We start from the raw sequence: 21,153 nt of genomic DNA on the forward strand, positions 1-21,153 counted from the left end.
GTACATTTTTTTGTCTATTTAACACAAGATTTGAAAACTTCACTTTTTGTAAAAAAGATTGTGTATAGTAAAGAGCTCGAGTCAGAGTATGCCTGCTTATGTATTTTTTGCGTGTGTTTTTGTAAGGTAACGCTCAGGATATAAAAACATATATTTGATCTTAGTTAAGACAGTCCTATAGTAGAGGGAGAGAGACACTGCCTGTATAGAGCGCTCCCTCTATATGTGTCTCTCCTCACCACCACAGTGTGACAGCACTGAAAGAAAAGTGTGTGTTTCAGCATGTCGCATTGACACAGACAGTCCTGCATACCTATGCATATCCCCAGTTCTAGAGCAGGCCATTTACAAACAAACAAAACCCCAAAAAAGAAACATGGACCACCTTTTCCAAGGCCCCACAAACCCCACACAGACACACAAACACACTCAAATGTACAGGGTCACATGCATTGTGGCCCCTACGGTGTCTCATTCAAGAGCATCCCACACGAGGGAGATTGCTGCAAAGGATTTTGCTTTCATCAACAGAAAAAACGAGGGGACAAATTTTTGGTTGTAGTATTGTCTTTGACTCTCTCTCTTTCCCCCTCCAACCGTTTCTATCTTTACCTCGGAAAGGTGGGCAGTAGAGAGGGAGCATTTCCAGAAACAAGGTAAGGGATCAAATTTCAGGGTGGTTTTTGTGTGTATCCTAGAGCAACACATTTTCATTTATGATGACTGTGATTGGACAGAGGCTGGCAGAATCAGATAAAACCTCATTACTGCTGAACAAACACTGGTGTGACATGAGGATTGAGACGGGGAACAACAACAAACTGCAACATTATAGCTTTTACTGTGGTTTTGCTTTGCACCTGTTCAACTAACAGTGATGTTTCCACTAAAGAAGAGGTAAATATGTTTGATAAAGAGGTTTCTAGGAATCCACTCTGCTTCATTTTTACAAATCAAGGCGTTAAAGCAGCTATAAATGTGTTTGCAGAGTCATATTTTCAGTTTGGATGTTTGTTTCATGTTTCTCTGGTTTTCCTTATTGTGGCTTTATGATTGGCTGGCATCATATGTGGTTTTCAAACAGAGCTCTAAATGGACACTCGAGTATTGAATTTGATGGATTAGATTTCACTATCACAACCCTTTTTTTAGGGACATTTTAATTCATACAGTGTGTTTATTTTAGCAATTATATATTCAACCCCTGATGTTGCAGGACTTGAGACAGTGTGTGTGAGTGCAAACGTGTATGTAGTACATGACTAGCAGAACATGATTTTGCAATATCTGCAGTACCCTTGACTTCCATGATTTTTCCTCACAACATTACAGTTGCTCTGCAGCAGCCCCGTTATCTCAGCTCAAGATGTACAGCTTCATGGGAGGGGGCCTGTTCTGTGCTATTGTTGGTAATATCCTGTTGGTAGTCTCCACTGCAACTGACTACTGGATGCAGTACCGTCTCTCTGGAAGCTATGCCCACCAGGGTCTCTGGAGGTACTGCATGTCCAACAAGTGCTACATGCAGACTGACAGCATAGGTAAGACACTCAGGATGTCTTTCAAATCCTGTGGGACAGCCAAGATAACAATCGAGACAAATCAAAAGCACATGCAGGTTTTTTGTTTCGTTCAGGGGAGTGGGCTGTTCTATTTTCACACAGATTTTGTGACACTGTTGTGTGACCGCAGAAGCTCTGGCTGGACAGTGGTGTGGCTGTGAGACAGACCTTGAACCCCCGCCTACAGTTTCACACTAAGTCCCTGTATATTTGAGCACCAGCTAATGCAACAGTCAAAGCTTTTCTTAAAAGTGTGAGAAATGCTATCTGATGGCATATACTGACCTGTCTCATGGGTCTGTTATGTGGATTCTACAGTTGGACCGTGTTATGTATGCAAAGAGTGACATGATTACACAGAGTGACTGAAGGGCTGAATGGTTAATTTGCTTACTGAGTGGCAAAATGATGAACTGGTTAGAATAAGTGTGTCTGAGTTAAAAACTAAAATCATATCTGGAGAGAAAATTAAATTTGGACACATTAATTAAATAAAGGTAATTAAATGTTTGTGAAGACATTTATAAGGATGACATATTTGATGATCTCTCCCTGTTTCCTTGCAGCTTACTGGAATGCCACCAGGGCCTTCATGATCCTTTCAGGGATGTCGTGCTTTGCAGGCATCATCGCTGGCATCATGTCCTTTGCTCACTTCTCGTCCTTTGAAAGGTTCAACCGCTCCTTTGCTGCAGGAATCATGTTTTTTGTCTCCAGTGAGTCTTATTTCTTCTGAATTGACAGATACATATACACTTACACTTGCCTTAATCATAACTAGCATGTACATCCCCGTCTCCCTTTTAGCTTTCTTTGTTCTGCTGGGTATGGCCATTTATACTGGAGTGACAATCAACTTCCTGGGGAGGCGCTTCGGTGACTGGCGCTTCTCCTGGTCCTACATACTGGGCTGGGTGGCCATGCTCATGACCTTCTTTGCAGGTGAGAAAGGACAAAGGCCGGGGGTCATTCTTTGTCCAGACATTATTATTCGAACTTGTCAGATAGCTCAGAAGAAGCAGTAACCACAGAAGTTACTATCAAATATTCTAGACAATAAGCTTTTTTGCTAAGTATTTTGAGATCATCTCTAGTCTTATTGCTACAGTATGAATTAAATCTTAATATATATTTCCAAAGAGGGCTCAGGCTGAAACAAAATTAGTGTAAACACATAAAAACTGACTAAAACAAATTTGATATCAAAATCACCCTAGGAAAAATACTCTTCAAGGCCAGTTTTGTTATCTTACATACTGTACATCACCAAATACATTGCCTCTGTCTGTTGCAGGTATTTTCTACATATGTGCCTACAGAATGTGTGAATGCAGGAGAGGAACTGGCCCACGCTAGAGGGAGACAGACACTTTGTCAAAAAAAAAAATCCCACAATCCCACTTTTAATTGAGGAGAAACAGAAGACAGTCTTGACTGATCTACTGAAGAGATGACATCTGGTGTGGCTCCTGAAGGCCTTTGACGGTCTTGTTAACATGTTTTCTAAAAGTCGTATTCTTGCAATATGGATTATTTTTTTAGGAATAGTCATGATGATAGCACAGAGGAAAAACAAGCTTAATAAAACTAATCGTGTGTCTAAATATTGTAACTGATTATTGGTGTTATTTAACTTAACTTTTAATCTGTACTGTAATTTGGCACATTCGATAAAGTTGGTCCTCAAATGTGAGCGTAATCTTTGCAGCTGTACTGAAAGGCCACCAGAAGATGGCAGCACTAAAGCACTCCACTAGAGTGCACACTCACAAGTACAAGAGCAGAGCACTTCTATTTGATAAGGGGGTTGGGTTTGCATTATGGATTGAATCAGGTTCAAATATCTGATAAGATTGCAGTCTATTGAGAAACATCAATCATTTATCTACAGTCATTTATCTCTAACTCTTTATTTTGTATGTAGACACAGACAACTGAAACAATGTTTCCCCTCAGGAAATGCTTTATGGTAGTTGGCAATATATAATGTGGAAATATTAAACTACACAGCAGAGAACAATACATCAAAGGTTTACAGTATATGCTTGTCTCAGGATTCCCCCTGAAGCTATTCGATTTGGTTCTACTTCAGTACTTCTGACAAGGATTCGCCCAAACTAAAAATGAAATGTATGTTTTGCATTAGGTTGTTGTTCATGGGAAAGGGCTTTGCCTCTGGCAGCCAGCATGATCTTCCACAACATCTTTGTTGACGTCCCCTGAGTACACTCAAGTACAGACAGCACATGGAAAAGTTGAGGGAGGCTGTTTGTGTTTGCATGTGTGTGGAGAACAGGCTACATAGAACCTGAGAAGAAGATCATGTTCCTGGACCGGGGGACCAGGGTGGGGTCTCCAGCCAGTGATTGTTTCACTGCCCCTGTCTTCAATAACTACTTCCTCCTTTTTTCTTGGTACTCGTCCATTCCTCACCATCAGCTGGGAGGAGAGGAGTAGTAGCTGCTGAGGTAATGAATGCTTTGGCTGTTTGGTGACGCAGAAACAATGAGAGAAATGTAAACAGTCACTGGACAGATCCCTTGATCCAAGTTTCCTTACTTGGTCCCTGTGGCTGCTGTGAAGTCATTATCTCTGTAATATTGTGTGCTTTTCTCCAGATTCTTTCATAACCCACTCTAAAGCTTTCACTGAGGCCAGTTGTCATGGGATGGCTTGGTAAATTTTCACATTTCAGCAAACCAACAAAATGCTTAGTAATATTTATTTTCCGCAGAACTATGGGAGGTTCTACAGCACTGCGGTTGTAAAAATTTAGGAAGTGAGGATTGTGGGGATGTTTTCATTCATCCATCCCGTCACATATATGTTAAGTAAATTGTGAGCAATTATCACAACAATTAACACAATGAGTTGTTTGTATTAGTGCCTTTTTGTGAAGGAGTATTGTAAAAGATTAAAAAGTATTAATAGCTTCCAGGTAAAAGTCCTGTTTTTTCCATCAGCTCAGAAAATCAAATTGCAAAATTATCTTCAAAAGTATTAGATAACATTGTAAGTCCTAAAATATTATTTTGCCCAAAATAAGGTTAATTGTCAGTCGTGTATTTTAATTGCAATGTGTTTGACCTCAAAACATAACTCAATTTACACAACAAAGGAATTTTCTTGACATTGATGCAGTAAGAGAGAAAATATGAGATTGTTATTTCTAAACTAGAGGCACCATCTTCCTCATTCTGCTGTTTATGTCTAATATTAACTCTACTTTGTCGCGAAACAGGCAAGCTTGCTTTGAAAAGTAGAATGAGCCCATCTCAGCAGCAGGATGTTTCTCTTATAAATGTTTAAGACTGAATAGGAGCTTGTAAACTGTTAATAATTTTCATCAGCTCACCAACAGAAACTGGCCAGACCAAATGTGTACTTAAAGTTGAAGTGTAATTTAAATGCATATACTCCAATGTTTCATAGGTGAGCAATTTGATGCAGGAATGCAAGGTTAAGGTCACCCCTCCACGTCTGTGCTGGACACAGCAGGTCTGCTCACCCTTCTCTTAGCAAAAGTGTTTGTTGAACATGGTGCCAGTGAGAACACCTGTTAGTTTTCACTGACAGAGCCTGTTGATATGTGACAATTTGCTCAATATGGTTAATTTTACAGACCTGCAATTTCTCTCACTTCAAACAGGAGGGTGTCCTCTCCACATTAGAATGCTGTCCCTCTCTGAGGCAGATGTTCACCCAGCTGTTTGTGGGATATGGACATACAGACATGCTAAACACACAAACACACCAAAACAAATTTAAGGAGAGGGAATTGGTGGAAATTGTATTTATTTAAGTACTGTGCTAAGGTTGAAGAATAAACTTTAGAGAATTTAATAATGCAATTAAATAAAAAGGAAAGTTAATTTGTCACGTTTCTAAAATAAATTTAGCTGAAAGGGAAACACATAAGAGACGCTGTTGTCACACATGTTTTTGTGTTTATATCTATGAATGAATAAACTGAGTTTTTATTATAGTGTCATTCATACTGCACAGCCAAGCCCGCACTGTCTTACACAACATCATAAATTCACATAATCCATATCCTAAGTGTTGCATTTTCAATCTACAAAAATTAAGAATTCCATGAATATAGAAAACCAACAACTTTCATGATCAGCTCTTTGGATCTTCATTGTCTCAATTCATAAATCACTGAGAAAAACGTTTAAAATATAATACTTGTTACATCATCTTGGTAAAAATAGGGGGGAAAAGAGTAGAAGTGATAATGAAAGTGATTTATTTTTAGCTCATCTCGATACTTGCAAACATAACAAAGGTTCTCAAAATCCCTAACTCAAAACAACAACAAACAAAAGACCTAACATGCTTATCTAAAAAAAGAACTTCACCAAAACAAATACAGAGGTGGCACCAATCAATAATCCTAGTGTCTCTACACAAAAGTTACCTACGTGTGGGATAAGTGTAAAGGCAAGTGGACCCCAGCTCACCTGTCATCCTCAACCTCCCACCACACACATCTTTTTCTGTTATTCTTAACAAGTTCACACAAATAGTGCTACAACAGCTCAGACAGGTTAAGAGCAGAGAAAAAGACAGAGAATTCTTAAGTCATGCTCCTTTTATTGAGGGCCCTGAATGATGATAGGCCAGCTCAAAGTCCAAGGGAACCAATAAGCAGAATGACCAGACTGCACAGGTGGAAACCAATCATGTTCTTAACACATAGAGAGAAACCAGGAGAAGGGGAGAGAAAGAAAAGCAGGAGGGAAGAAAAACACATACAGAACAGGCACACAACATACCTTGCCTGGCAGATAACATACTGGAGAAATTGGAGTAAATACTAATTATCTAATTATCTTTTCTAGGTTTTTGAGACAAAGCTGGCAAACGTAAACACATCATTCCAAGATGTGATCATCTGCACACCGGTATATTTCAGGGATTTTTTTTTTTAGCTATTTCATGAAAAGTTTGTACAGTACAAAAGAAAATGGGACTCACTTTCCACTTCTCCCAAATCACACAGTTCAAAAAATCTGTTTTCCCCCTGAATATTTTTTAATCTGGCAAGAGGAAGAATACCAGTTCTCAACTGTGCAGCTAAAGATATTTGGCTTCTAGTTAGGCAAAATCTAACATATGCTTCAGTGTCAAACTGTTTTTTCACAAGCATATATGTCCTTCATTTTTAATTAGAGCTGTCTTCAATGTGTCACATACTGTATATTTATGATCGATTATACATACTCTTTGGCCTGGTCTTCCACTGACTGATGGTCAGTGTTATTGCTCTCAGTGATGGAAGAGTACGCTGACACAGCAGGACTTTATAAAAACTGTCCTCATCCCACCCGGTCTCGTCCCATGGAGCTTCCCCGTGAACACCCTGCACCCAGTCCCTCCCATTGTGGCTCACTGATCCCTAATGTTCCTAAAAATCACACATCTTCTCTACCATCTAACCTACATATATATATATATATATATATATGCGTACTATCTAAGGCATTTTTTCCGCATCATCTCACCTTGTTTCAATGTTTCAATGATACTGTTCACAATGAGACCGTGTGGTTTTGGAAAGACTTTATTGTGACGCACAAGTGAACACTAATGTGGTATTGCAATTTAGTACACACAATACAAGAGACAGAGAGATGATAAAAACATTGCACAGGAAAACAAAGAATAAAAGTATATAATTTACATATCTTATCATAAATAAAGTCTACACATCGGTGAATACGGAGTGGTTCATTTTACATGAAATACACAACTTCTGAGTGGATGTCTGCTGTAGCTCCTGGGGGGTGGGGGGGTTAGAGGAGAGGCTGTGTGTAGTTGGAGAAAACCATTGCTGAAAGTAAGATCAATTTATATGGAATAGATTTGGGTTTTCCAAGCTAACAATGAACCTGAATGACCTATAATCCAACATACTCTAAGAAAAATAAATGTACACTGACAAGATGTCTCTACTCAATGGACTTTCAGTGAGGACTGCACACAGTAACATAAACCAATCTAGCAAATTAAGTTTTGTCCATTGATCTTTTTCTCTCATGTAAAGGAGCTATAGCAACATGCCCACAGATGAAAAAATATAAAGAGGAATCTCTTTCTTTCTGCTGACAGAAGATTATCATAATCACTCTTCAGACCAAAGAGCTCATTTCACATTGTCCTTGGTGTCATTTATTGTAAACCTGTTGTGCATCTCATGTTGATTGGCTGCTCTTCATCTTTCCCTGCCCTCGTTCACATCAGAATGAAAGCAAGGATTCAGTACATTGCATGAGAAACATGCAATAATTGCTTATCTATCTACAGCCCCTCCACCACATTGCAAATTGCCTGTCCTTCCAGACATTTCTCTTTGCTTTTATGCCTATCTGCCTATCCATGCCTGAAGGACATGATAGAGGGAACTTAAAGATTAGAAGACATGATGATATAGGAACTGAAAAGCCGTTTGAAGTTACAGCTGAAGCACACCAGCATGTAATTTAAGGTAAGTGGTTATAATACACCATGCTTTCTTTATCAAGGGAGGCGCTCAAAAAGATCTGAAAATCCCTCAATCAGCCTGTAACCAGTTGCAATAAAGACACCATAAAGCGCTGTGGTACTGTAGCAAAGATAAGCACACCACTGATAAGTTGGAGCATGTTGAGTTTTCCAGCAGAAAACAATAAAAATGAGAAATAAAATATGAGAACATAAAGTCAAAAGACAAGCTCATCTGCAGCCTGTGTGACTTGAACTGGTGTTTCAGCAGTAGTTAGAAGTGGCTTTACATTCTTATTACATATGAAATGCATTAAACTAAAGACTCCAGTCAAATACTGTAGCACAGACCGGACTTTAGCAGCAATATCCCCCCCTCGTTACAACTATGTAGAGGCACAAGCAGAAAAGCAACTCAGTGATGCGTGTGTTATTAAAGTTACTACATACAGCACATCTTTAAACAAGTAGTAAAATAAAACTTCAAAACATAACTGCAATGAAAAAATAACATCTTTAGCTCAAATTGTAACACAGAACAGAGCTAATTAAGACTACTATACACAAACACTTTCTTTTACATCGGTCAAAACAAACTCTGTTTCTTTAAGGCATTACAGTCTGTTTTGCCTCTTAACGCATCAGTGTTTTACTTTTCAAATGAGACAGTGGGGTGAAGAATGGCAGCATGGCTTTCATTTAAGTGTTTATCATTGTTCATGTAAGAACAATCTAGTAAGACTGAAAATTATTTATTTCACCTGCAGCCAAGACCAAATGATACATGTTTAATCTTATCTACTGACACTGTCCTTCCCAGTATAAACATGTAGTCCCAAGAGTTATCCTGTTTGATTATTAAATAGCTTTAAAATGTCCAATGGTATTGGGAGTCATTTTGACTGCTGGTCATGGCCAGTGGCACTGTAAATCCTAAAATCCCAAATCAGAGTTTTTGTCATCTTATACTCCACATCAAATCTCCTACTGTTTCCAGTGTCAGATTCTACGTTTTTACTGGAATGTGTGAGAACTCTACTGCCTGCAGTTACTACTTTCATACAAGTGTCCTCTCTAAAACTGAGGGAATGAGCCAAACTGTGCGTCTGTGTAGCTGACAGGTTTATGTCAGTAAGGTCATCTATGATATATTATCAGGTTACACAGTTTGGCTCTCTGAAAGGGTCTGATGTCTGATAATCTGGCTCTCAGATTTCCTCTTTTCCACAGTGTCCTTCTGAAATTGGGTCTGTCTGGATTATAGATTTAGAGCTAGAAAAGACTAAAGGTTCAGGTTGACAAAGAAGCACAAAGAAGAATGAAAACATTAAATTGAGCGTCTCCTTCTTTCTTCACCCAACTTTGACATGAACATGTTTTACCAGATATTACGCTGAGGATTCTGGGAAGTGTGGTCTTTGGATCAGTAGATACCTGAGGTGCCTAATTGCAAGGCAACATAAAAAGAGCTTTAGTTCACTTGAGTTTTTCTTTGTATTTTTGGTGCCATAAACCTTGAGTTACAGGGAGAGTGAGGAGGGTTGTCTTAAAATAGTAAAGATGGAGGAGAAGAGGGGTTGTATTGATTCCCAGAGTAAAGTAAGATATAAGAAAGAGAAGGTTCAGGGGCTCTGAGATTGATTTTGTGGCTGTCCCAGTCAGTTTGATGGGTAAGGGGATGTGCCCAGTTCCGAGACTGGTGGGGATCTCCTCTGGGGTAAAAACCCAGCTATAGGTGGGATTAAAAACAAAGGTCTTGGTGGGGTTTTAACATCTGTTGTGTTTCTAAATGTGTCGGCGACGATGGTGGTGATGGTGGCTGTGCATGTCCTCCATTGTGATCCTGCCCCACGCACCAATCACAAATGTTTCAATTTCACACTCATTATCCCCGCGAGCAATACGGAAGTAGCCGTTCTCCCCCCAGTTCTTTCCCCAGGAGTTGGCAGCAATCTGAAAAGGAAAGTATAGTCAAACTTACTACAGATGAGACTGATTTTTATTTGCGAATGCATGTACAGTACCTGGTTATATTAATGTACATTAGGCAAAAAAAAACAGAACCGACACTGACACTCCCTTTAAAATTTTTATTTTATTCATTAGAAAAAGAATAATGTTTGAGTCAATTAAGAGCTAATTTGGGGCTGAAATGTTGTACTGATGATGTAATACAATAGAAATTTTAAAGGGAGTGTTTAACAGTGTTGCAAGTTCTTGGGAGACAAAAATCACAGTTACAGTTTTTAGGACTCAGCACCTGGACAAGAACAATGTATGTTTGTTTTGCACACTGAAAAAGCTTACCCAATATTTTCTTGATGTCCCATCAAAGTTTCTCTCCTCTCCCCACCTGTTGCACGTAGCAGAAAGGATGGTTATTCAAAATGCATTTGAGTGAAGAGTCATCAACAGGACAACAAAATATCCTCAATACAGACATCAAATCAGCTGTGTCAGAGTTGCCCTGCTATTTTTAAAGTATGGATGACAAACAAGTCTGATGTAAACACTTCTCAGGAATGTGTTCACCTAGGACACACTTGGCATTATTGATAAAGAAAAGCAGGATGAGATATATGTAGTGTTCAAGTGAATCTTTCATCTTGTTAACAACATCCTGAAAACAGAGTATTTATGGCTGGACACCGCCTAGTTGCACTCCTACAACATTCCTATCCAAAGAACATGGAATTTCCCTCATCCTCTGCCATTTCCATACTCCAGACATGAAACAGGAAGGAGAGGATAGGTTACGAGGAAACCAACCTAGTCAATGCACAGACAGCAGACGACAACACTAAGGCATCATGTCCTGCTCTGCTTCTTAGTTTTAGTTTTCCTTAGTTTCATATTTTTCTATCAATGTTTCCTGCACCGGGGAGGTCCCTCTGCCCAGCGTCACAGAGACTCAGCTGCCCAGTGCCACAGAGATGTCTCCAGTTCTGTCTGGTTCCCAGTTGGCGGTCCGGCCGATACCTGTTCCTGGGCGGTCTACAGCAACCTTCTCCTGCTCCGGTTGGGTCGTGACCATCTCGAGTTCTGTTTGGGCTGCAGCAGCCTCCTGAACCTCGGGTGCTGCAGCAATCCACTGAGCCTGAGCTGCCGCCACCTCCTGTGCCAGTTGGGCTGAAATCACCAGTTCCTGAGCTGCAGCTGCCTCCTGAACCTCCTGAGCTTCAGCAGTCTCCTGGATTTTTCGAACTGAAGCAGCCTCCTGATCTTCCTGAGCTACAGCAGCCTCCTGAACCTCCTGAGCTGCAGCAGCCTCCTGAACCTCCTGAGCTGCAGCAGCCTCCTGGACTTTCCGAGCTGCAGCAGCCACCATTACCTGAGCTGCGGCAGACCTCTGATCCTGCTGAGCTGCGGCAGTCATCAGTCCCAGTGCTGCAGCAATCTGCTACTCCTGAGCTGCAGCTGTCTCCTGTTCCTGCGGAGCAGGAGGCATCACTGGCTTGATCAGCTCCTCTACCAGTCTCTCTGTCACCGGCCTCCAGCCCTGCTGTCTTGTCGCCAACCTCCAGTTCAGATTTCCAGCCACGGGCCTCCAGAGGGGTTCTGCCTTCGCAGCCAGTCTCCTCAGTGGTTTCGCCTTCGCCCCCGGCCTCCAGAGGGTTTCTGTCTTCACCGCCGGCATCCTGTCCAACCTCCAGAGGGATTTTGCCTTCGTCGCCAACCCCCAAAGGGCCTCTGTCTTTGCCACCGGCCTCCAGTCCGACCTCAAGAGGGGTTTTACCTTCATTTTAGACGACTACTATTTTTGCTCAGCAGGATCAAAACACTCTCCCAAAGCCAATTCCCATCCTGTTTTTGCAATCCAGGCCTTTCGATTCCCAAGAGACTCCCGGTGCCCAATTGCTTGTTTTCTTTTATAAGGGAAAGGAATGCTGGGAAATAGAGGTACTGGTCTCAGACTCTGCCAACTCAGTAGCCTGCCACCACAATACTGGCAGATAGTGCCAACCTTCTATCAGCGAGTGACTTTATTAGCCCAGTGTTTCCCTGACTGGAGTCAGACGTCACATTGACCAGGAGCAGACAGATTCAAAACAGCTGTGTGAACAACAGATGCCAACTACAATCTGAAACTGACTGGAGTGATGGGATTTGTGTTTGTGAGTAAAGGCACATACACACCTGCATGTGTGTGTGTGTGAGATCCCATATGCATGCCTGCCTGCCTGCATATTTATTGGTATGGACAGAGCCAGACAGAATCGGACCACTGCTGAACTCTTATCTGGCCTCCAATCAGCTCACTTGCTCACTCGGGGACAATGATGGGCATACCGCTGTGCCCATGTGCCCCGCCCTTCCCCAACGCCCCTCAGCCCACCCCTGACCTCTTCTCCGAGGATTGATCCCCCTCTCTCTGTCCGGTGCAGTCAGGATCAGCAGCCCAGACAATGCCCTTTCCACCACAGTGGACCTCAATGCTCTTTCCACAAACTTTCCCAGGCACTGGGCTTAAAGGAACGCATCGCTATGGGATTTGTCCTATGTAAACACACTGATGCCTGTGGCTGGAAGGTTGGAGCTCAAAATACTATGCCCTCCCTCCTCTTTTTGTTCCATCCGTCCCTATACCCGTGTCGCTGTACATCCACATCCACTCATCCAGTGAGCGGTGAGGAATCACAGCCTCAGTAGAAGGAGCCAAAGAGCAGGAGGCATTCAGGAACGCTGGGGATCCTCATCCTCAGCATCATCTCACATTGTGCATACCTTTACAGTTTATTGACAAACTGAGACTGTAGAGAGGTGAATACAGTTCACAGAGTGTGATCCTGACATGAGCATGGTGAACACACATGTGCATCCACAGTTTTCCAAGAACACATTTCAGAACAGAGTGTGCTTGTAAAGTATGTGATTTAAACAGGGTAAGTACAGGTTGGAGGCTGAGGGCTTGAGTGTTGATCATACACATGCCTATACATGTCATATGATGTCATAAAATGAAACGTCATAAAACCTACATGCGAGACACGGACACAAAAAGGGACATGAAAATGTATATGGGTTGTGTTTTGTTTATCAATGGCCAATCAGATAAAAATAAGGAGACTGCTTTTATCATAGCACTGAGATCCCATGTCTGGAGTGTCTCGAGAAAGTGATGTTCAAGTCAAGGACAAGCTCAGACGTTGAGGTACTAAGGTACAGTCAAATGCTCACAAACACACATTCCTTAGCTCCCATTATAGACCCATTACGAGGTAGCTGCTCATTTTTATAATTTGGAAAGTGAGACTAGTGAGCGGCAAACGTATCATTGTCACAACAGACACATTTCAAAACCAGCTGGACCCTCTAAACACATAAAAACAGCAGCAAACAACCACCTGTCTGTCTGAGGATAGTTTAAATGATAAGAGTATTTTGGCTTGGATGTGCAGAGGGGAAAGAGAGGAAGTGGGACGGTCAGTGAGTCAGATGGCCAGCTAAGGAGTGATGATGGAGACACCACAGAGCAAGAAGAGATGTGGCAGGAAAGCGAGGAGGATGGGGAATAACGAGAGAGGTGGGGGCAGGTAATCCAGGTGTGCCAGCTGTCTACCCGCCTGCATATTTGTGGTCGCTGTAGTAGGAAGAAGAGGGAGGGGGGCCTTGTCTGGGGCTAGACAGAAAAGTGGAGCCAAGGTGTGTCTTGTGCAATAGAGCAATAGACTCTCGTCTGTGTGCAAACACACGTGCAGTGAAGCTTTGAATCAAGTCTGATACCAGCAGCTTCTCAATTAAAACCTGATTCATCCTTAATACACACCTTTAAAACACACCTTTTCTGCGGAAATGGCATCTGTTGAGCATGTAGCAACAGTGAAACCAGACACATGATCCAAGACTTGGATCAGGAGCAGGGGAGGCAAATGTTTTTGTCCAGACCCCATTCAGTTAACAAGTGATTGTGTGTTGAATTTGTGTAACATGGCACATGGTTTCCCTGTCAATAACTCCAACTGAACAAAAGTTTTCATTGTCAAAAGGCATAAAATCCCAGTACAATCTCAAAACCCAAAGTGTTTATGTTGAGTCTAATCATATTTGTGCAAGGAGCAAAACCTCTACCTAGGGCCATGATATGACTAATGGGCTGTTGGTTCACAAAACAGGGGAGGAGGAGATGTTTTGCACTGTTACTGTGTACTGGTAACTTACCCAGTGATCCTGATGGAGTGTGTGCCATGTTTGCGGTATTGTGGCGGTTTGGTGAAGCTGATGTCAGTGTGCTTGTAGATCCCACTCTTATAGACAAAGAAGTCCTCGTGGACCTCCATAATAGCTGCAAGAACAAACAAGCAGGGAGAATTAGTAGGCGGATATAACATGCACGTGCACACACACACACACACACACACACACACACACACACAACAACAATATGACTATCTTTTATAAAGGCTGCTGAATATGTTATGGAAAAGAGAGATAAAAATCTTATTCAAACATCCATTAATCTAAAAGTAATTAACTAATTTCACCAAACAAATTCCAATTCTCCCCTGAGTCACACACACCCAGACATCAGAAAGGGCAGGCAGCAGTGTGTGTGTGTGTGTGTGTGTGTGTATGTGTGTGCTCAGCTGTGAACTCCATGTGACTTTCCTATTCCAGCTCAATGGAAATAACTCTCCGGATGTACAGGTGAGAAATTTCCCTCTTTTGGAGGTCTACCTGCACTAAATTCAGTGTTCTCTAGATGAGAACAATGTGTAGACCTCCCCTCTTATCAACAATACACAATGTGAGTATACACACACACACACACACACACACACACACACACACCTATATGTCTTTGTTTCAGAGAGAAACTCAAAGGCAAAAAGGAAACTTGATGTGAAGCCAATACATTTTCCTGGACTGCTAAACAATTAAACAAGAAGCTGGCACAGGCTCATAGAGAATCACACACACACACACACCTACATGTGACTCCTATTCAAGTGTACTTGACAATGGCCCAGATGGGCACTAGACAGTGAGGCGAGCTAGTAAAGGAAGGTCAGTTCAACCACACTGACATGAAAGTCCAACATTTTTGACCCGGTGTCTGGGGTCACAGTTGATACCCAGGGAAAAACCATTAGGATGACAAAGCCAAACATGACATCGTCCAAGGTTGGATCCCCAACACGAGGTTTCAAGGTGCATGTGTTTGGATTTGTGTGTCCCTTGGGAGTGCGGTGTTTAATTTTTTTAAAGGTAACTCTCACTTGGGAGTAAATGTTGACACTAAAATATTGTTTACAATTACCTTGCACAGGACCATTATCCATGATCTCCTTCATGATCTCCTTTTCCTGAGAGAGACGATAGAAGGAATAATTTATAGGCAAAGAGAGAGAGACAGACAGAAAGAAATTAATCAGAAATCATTACATGTCAGTGAAATGGAGAGGATGAAAACAACCCCCCTGGATGTTAAAAGTCAGATAACAAGATTGAGTCCAGCAGGGCCCCTGGGCCTTAATGCCTGGCTTATTGACTTCACAGGCCATCGGGAGACAGAAATAACAGGCGGTAATGATTTTGAGAGGCATTAGCCGTCATTTAGCATTGATGGATGCTGGCTGATAAAACCGCATGTTATGCTGCAGCTCAGTGGTTGTCTTGAATTAGACGGGATACACGGAGCCGCATGCAGAGACAGCTTCTGGAAACAGTCAGTGAATGTTACATGATACTTTTTGCTAATAAGGAATGGCAGAGGCGCTTTCTACATGGAGTGGACTTTAGACCATCCGGCTTTTAAATTGTGAAATAAACTTTTCTCACAGCAATTTTGTTCTTGACCTGCTCATAGTCTAATTATTTACTATTTGCTTCTCATTCACTAGGACAATACCATATGAATTTATATACGCTAATGTCTCATAATACAGCACAGTTGTTTCTCTGTGTTTTCTCAATGTAATCAGTCAGAACTCTTGGCTACTATGCTCTCATATCAACTGATTCTGGTTTACTCAATTCAATATATTAATAAACATGAATATATGACATGTAGAAACAGTCAAGTAATTTGATATTAGAAGGTAAACACAGAAATCTAATTCCAGATACACTTTTGAGTCTCTAAATGATAGTAGATAATGATTATGGATGATGATGATGATGATGATGATGATGATGATGATTGCTCAGTCTGTAAATTGGTTTAATTCACTCTCTGGCCTGTATAACCAATATATTTTGAGACAAACTAGTGTAACTACAAACAGAATAGGTTACTTTTTAATTCTGTATTATATCTCAATCAACCAACTGCATGGACCATAAAAGTTTGAAAACATGCAGGTAAAAATGCAACTTCTTGCCCTTCATTGATTCAGTGAAGAGTGCTGTCAAGCACTTAATCCTGTACATTCCCATGTTCATTCACAACAGAGTCAAGTATGCATGAGGAAAGTGTGCAAAAACACATACTGTAATAGACACGTGAGAGAGATTATAGTCCACTGTAGCACGAAGAAGTCCCAAAAATGTACAGCGAGCTTGTGAAAGCTGCATGTTTACTGGAGAACATGTTATGCTGGTCGGGTGTTGACCTGTGAGTCGGTGTGTATGTATGCAGTTGTGCATCATGTATCTCTGTTTATGCACGTATTGTTTTGTGTTGTTTACATTGGATGAGAGCCTGTAGGGTGGTGTGGACTGGTAGATGTCGTTCTGGTAGTTGTGTGTGTTGGGGCAGCGCTGTGTGGCCTGTCTCTTCCCCCGACCAATCGAGCGACTCTGCATCATACAGCGGCCAACCTCCGCTGGTGTTTGCTGTGGAGGTTGGTATGGATAACAGTCTTCTGTCACCACTCTGTGAGAGAAGAGGAGAGATGGAAAGATGTGCCAAATCTTTAGAATGTTGTCATCAAGTAATCACCAAAACTTATTGTGTGCTGCATTGTTTTTTGTTTCTAGTTCATATAAAATGAAGTCTTCACCCTCTACGCCGGAGGTACCACCAGGCTCCATCAATACGTCCCCCAGCACAGCCTCCCTGGTTGCGCGTGTCACAGGAAATAAGATTTTGGGGAGACAGCTGAGGAGTCATGTGACCCATTGACTGGATGGAGATTCTGTCTGATGCCACAGCTAGTGAAGAGGTTAGGAAACATAAAAAAATGTCAAAACCATTCAAAAAACAAATACGATGTTACTTGATTACTTAACAATTACACAAAAGGATTTTAAGATTTTATCCTCTAAATTGTTTCTATTTTTTGTCTGCAGCAAGCTAAATTGTGTGATTATTAATGTCAATTAATCATCAGAAGCCACACACACATCCATAAATCTTTTGCAGGTGCTGGATAACAAATATCGGCACAGAATGACGATATATTTTAAATATATATATATTTCAACCACAAACCTGAGGAAGACTTTTTATAGTCAACACAGCATCATGTCCATGTAAAATAGAAGTATTGGGAACAAGACTGTGTGTTTGGGTCATTATTTGTCTTTTTGAACTAATGTCATTTAACCTGCCAGCACCTTGTCAAAAATGCCAAATGTTGATTCACAAAATTTTATTCTTCTATTTTCTCTCTTTCCTTTTGATCTCATAATGATATCCCATATTTCCCTGCATTTTCTCAATTTATTCTCCTGTTCTACCTGCAGTTGAGAAAGCCCAGGATGCAGCACAGTTGCCCTGGTCCAGTGGTTCATGAATTTTTCCTGGCCACTTCTCTGCTGAGTTGAAGTAGAGTGGCAGACGGTCACTATGAGGATCCATGTTCATCTGAAAGAGAGAGAAAAATTAAGAAAAAGATGGAAGATATTACGTAGGCCTGCAACAATTTATTGCCAAGCAGGTTCACACATGCAAGGAATATGCTTTGGTATATTGGTGCATAACAATAAACATAGTAAGTAGAAAATATAAATAAAGTATAATAATAATAATATTAATTATAAACAAGTACTGTAAGCATTAATAGAAAATTGACAACAAGATATGAAAAAGTATGATTAAAAAAATATATATGTACAATATGACTTATTTAAATGAAATAGCTATATAGTTTGTGCAGCAACATGCAAAATGTTTACCAGGGAATATGCAAAAGTTCACAGTATAAAGTTTAAAGAATATTTGTGAAATAATATGTGAAAGATAGTAGTCCAGAAGATGTACTTTAATGTAATGCACTGAGTCAGGAGTGTAGACTTTACATTAATATAACATGTAGTGCAGGGTTAGGAGGTGTCAGTTGGGGTCTCGAGCCTTGTTGATAAGGCCGGCTGCAGATGAAAAGAAACTGTTTTTGTGGGGTGCGGTTTTGGTCCAGATGGGCCACAGCCTCCTACCGGAGGGGAGTGTCTGAAACAGTTTGTGCTCGGGGTGGGAGCAGTCAGCCACAACCTTTCCTGCTCGTCTCAGAGTCCTGGAGGCGTACAGGTCCTGGAGGAAAGGTAGATTGCAGCCAATCACCTTTTCTGCAGAGCAAATGATACATTGCAGTCTGCCCTTGTCCTGGCAGTGGCAGCAGCATACCAGATGGTGATGGAGGAGGTGAGGATGGACTCAGTGATGGCGGTGTAGAGCTGATGTTCAGCTCCCACTTGAGGTCCTGGGTGATGATGGTGCCCAGGAAGAGGAAGGACTCCACAGTGTCGACAGAGTCACACAGGGTGATGGGCACGGGTGGAGAAGGGATCTTTCTGAAATCCAAAACCATCTCCACTGTCTTTAGAGCGTTGAGTTCCAGGTTGTTCTGACTGCACCAGGTCACCAGGTTGTCAATCTCCCACCTGTAGGCGGATTCATCCCCATCAGAGTTGAGCCCAATGAGGGTGGTGTCATCTGCAAACGTCAGCAGCTTAATGGACAGGTGACTGGAGGTGCAGCTGTTTGTGTACAGGGAGAAGAGCAGAGGGGAAGGACACAGCCTTGAGGGGAACCGGTGATGGTCTGGGAGTCAGAGACATGTTTTCCCAACTTCACGTGCTGCCTCCTGTCAGACAGGAAGCCTGTGATCCACCTGCCGGTGGATTCAGCCACACTCAGCTGGGAGAGCTTGTCCTGCATTCAATTGTTTACAGACAAGGTGTCGCCACTCCAGAACAAAGACAAAGTGTATATATAAAAATGTTTTTTAAAACAAACTCCCATTGAAATGTAGCTGTTTGATTTTTGTTAGATGCAGTGATTTGTTCCATTGAGAGATGTTCTGCCAACAAATATTGGTACTGTATTGTTTTCAAACAGGTGTTTCCATGAATTAAAAGAGACCTAACCTCCAAGCTGTTTGCTTTTCTGTAGTGAGGATGGTGGATTTGGACCAATTAATGGAATAATCAGAGATGGAGGAAAATCTTGCTATGAGTTTAAACACTGTAGGTAGTGATGTTGATGGTTTTTGCATACATAATAATAAATCGTCGGCATATAAACTGACCTTATAGGTTGTATGCCTTCTCTACATCTAATGATATGATTGATGTGTTAGTCTTTGGATTTGTTGATATAGTTATTAGGTGCATATTATTTGAGGAGTGTCTACCTTTGATGAAACCAGTTTGGTCCGAGTGAAGTAAGATATGGATGACTTTTTCCAATCTTAGTGCTTTACTAATAATTTTGATGTCTGTGTTGATGAATGATAAGGGGCAGTAGCTTGAGCAGAGTAGGATCCTTGAACTTAGATGAGTGCTGAATTGTGGTGGTATGTTGGAGGATTTGTACATTTCTGTTACCATCTTAATGAATACCATCTTAATGATATTGTGGTTCAAAAGTGTTTGTAAAATTCAGTGGGGAAACCGTCTGATCCAGGTGGTTTGTTATTTGACATAGCTTGAAGTGCTTTCTCACAGTCATCTAGTGTAATGGGTCTGTATTTGCAGATATTTGCATGAGGTTCTGGTAGCTTGGGAAGATCTATATTATCAAAGAATGTGTTTATTGTAGATAGGCTATAAACTTAATCATCGCATATTTTAAGTGGAACAGAGTGGAGAGATGCTTCTGGGACACTTCTGAAACGTGTTGCATTGCATCTGGTGAAATCACAAGCTTTGTCTAGAGTAGCCACGATCAGCTCCAGCCAGAACGAAAAGCAGCCGCCAGAGCTGATCGATGGAATCAAGCTGTGAGTTGGTCATTGTCCCTCCGCAGATTGTCTAATTGTTTTTGGTTTCTTTAATGTCCAGAATATCTTGTCCTGTTAAATACAGTGTTTGTAGCTTCCCATTGAATTAATGCAGGAGTTTCATCTGCCCTGTAGCAGTGGTGGCAGTAGATATGTTCCTTTTTTTCCGCTGATGAATGGCTGTCCACGTCGGCCATTTTGACTAATACGTTGTAGCAGTTGTCAATAACTTGTCACTCAAGTTTTCTCAGGCGGACAATGCTTGGCTCTTTTGGGCCGGCCAGATTAATCTGCATTATGATGCTCTCTAGTTGAAGAAAAAAAAACTTGCTAGTAAACTTGCAGGGAAGCAAACTTTTCCAGCCTGTATCTAGCAGCAGCGTGCTGCCATATTGGAGTCACGGGTGATCAATCTGCTCAGTGCTGCCTCCTTTGCCTCAGTCAGACATCTCAGTAAATATCACTTAATCACTGTTACTCTATCACAGAACGACCCTCATTGAGAAAACATCAATATTTCTCAGTGAAAACAATTATTTTCATAAGTGACAGCCCAAAATCTCAAACAAGGATTTAGAGTAAAATTGAGAAAACAGCACTTAGAGCCAACATAAAGCTGCAGCAGCAGTTGAATGTGGTGTCAGACTGTTTGCCCACAACAGAACACAAACTAACAGCTGCGATTAAAATACTTGTGGACGGCTTTGTATGACAAGTTTGGATCACAGGCAGATTACCTAAGTCTGCTAATCAACCCTCAAGCAGAAGGGACATTTTACAGACCCATTGGCCCAGTCTTAATCCCTGACGCTGTAGAACAGACAGGAACCTTTGATCCAGGTCCTCTCCATGAAACCATGAGGCAATTTGGTTACATCAGTATAAAATCAAACGTGTCGTTTGAATCAACTGACTTCAGCTTTCATGGAGGCATCTATCTCTATTTAAAACATCAATACCACTGTGATAATGAATGCCAATTAGGATGAAAAGACTAATTG

General features: G+C 41.4%; 2 protein-coding genes across 3 annotated transcripts in view; one reads left to right on the forward strand and one right to left on the reverse strand.

Moving 5' to 3' along the window:
* Positions 1-432: 432 nt before the first annotated feature.
* On the forward strand, positions 433-3,166 carry LOC122864840 (lens fiber membrane intrinsic protein-like). 2 transcript variants are annotated; one of them, XM_044172541.1, is made up of 5 exons: positions 433-656; positions 1,333-1,541; positions 2,129-2,278; positions 2,370-2,504; positions 2,857-3,166. In XM_044172541.1, the coding sequence occupies exons 1-5, from the start codon at positions 448-450 to the stop codon at positions 2,916-2,918; spliced, it is 765 nt and encodes a 254-aa protein (XP_044028476.1). In that variant the 5' UTR covers positions 433-447; the 3' UTR covers positions 2,919-3,166. The 2 variants fall into 2 exon arrangements, with proteins under 2 accessions (XP_044028476.1, XP_044028477.1); XM_044172542.1 differs by lacking the exon at positions 433-656 and adding an exon at positions 710-897.
* Positions 3,167-7,115: 3,949 nt separating this feature from the next.
* tinagl1 (tubulointerstitial nephritis antigen-like 1) overlaps positions 7,116-21,153 on the reverse strand; it is a 32,139-nt gene continuing 18,101 nt past the window's right edge. Inside the window, exons 6-12 of the mRNA XM_044171688.1 lie at positions 17,673-17,799; positions 16,994-17,144; positions 16,680-16,866; positions 15,310-15,355; positions 14,211-14,334; positions 10,359-10,404; positions 7,116-10,004 (exon numbers count right to left, since the gene is read on the reverse strand). Coding sequence (XP_044027623.1) covers positions 9,837-10,004; positions 10,359-10,404; positions 14,211-14,334; positions 15,310-15,355; positions 16,680-16,866; positions 16,994-17,144; positions 17,673-17,799 — 849 coding nt within the window. The 3' untranslated portion in view covers positions 7,116-9,836. The remainder of the gene's footprint in view (positions 10,005-10,358; positions 10,405-14,210; positions 14,335-15,309; positions 15,356-16,679; positions 16,867-16,993; positions 17,145-17,672; positions 17,800-21,153) is intronic.

The sequence above is a fragment of the Siniperca chuatsi genome, linkage group LG17 (assembly GCF_020085105.1).
Source record: "Siniperca chuatsi isolate FFG_IHB_CAS linkage group LG17, ASM2008510v1, whole genome shotgun sequence".
Taxonomy (NCBI): domain Eukaryota; kingdom Metazoa; phylum Chordata; class Actinopteri; order Centrarchiformes; family Sinipercidae; genus Siniperca; species Siniperca chuatsi.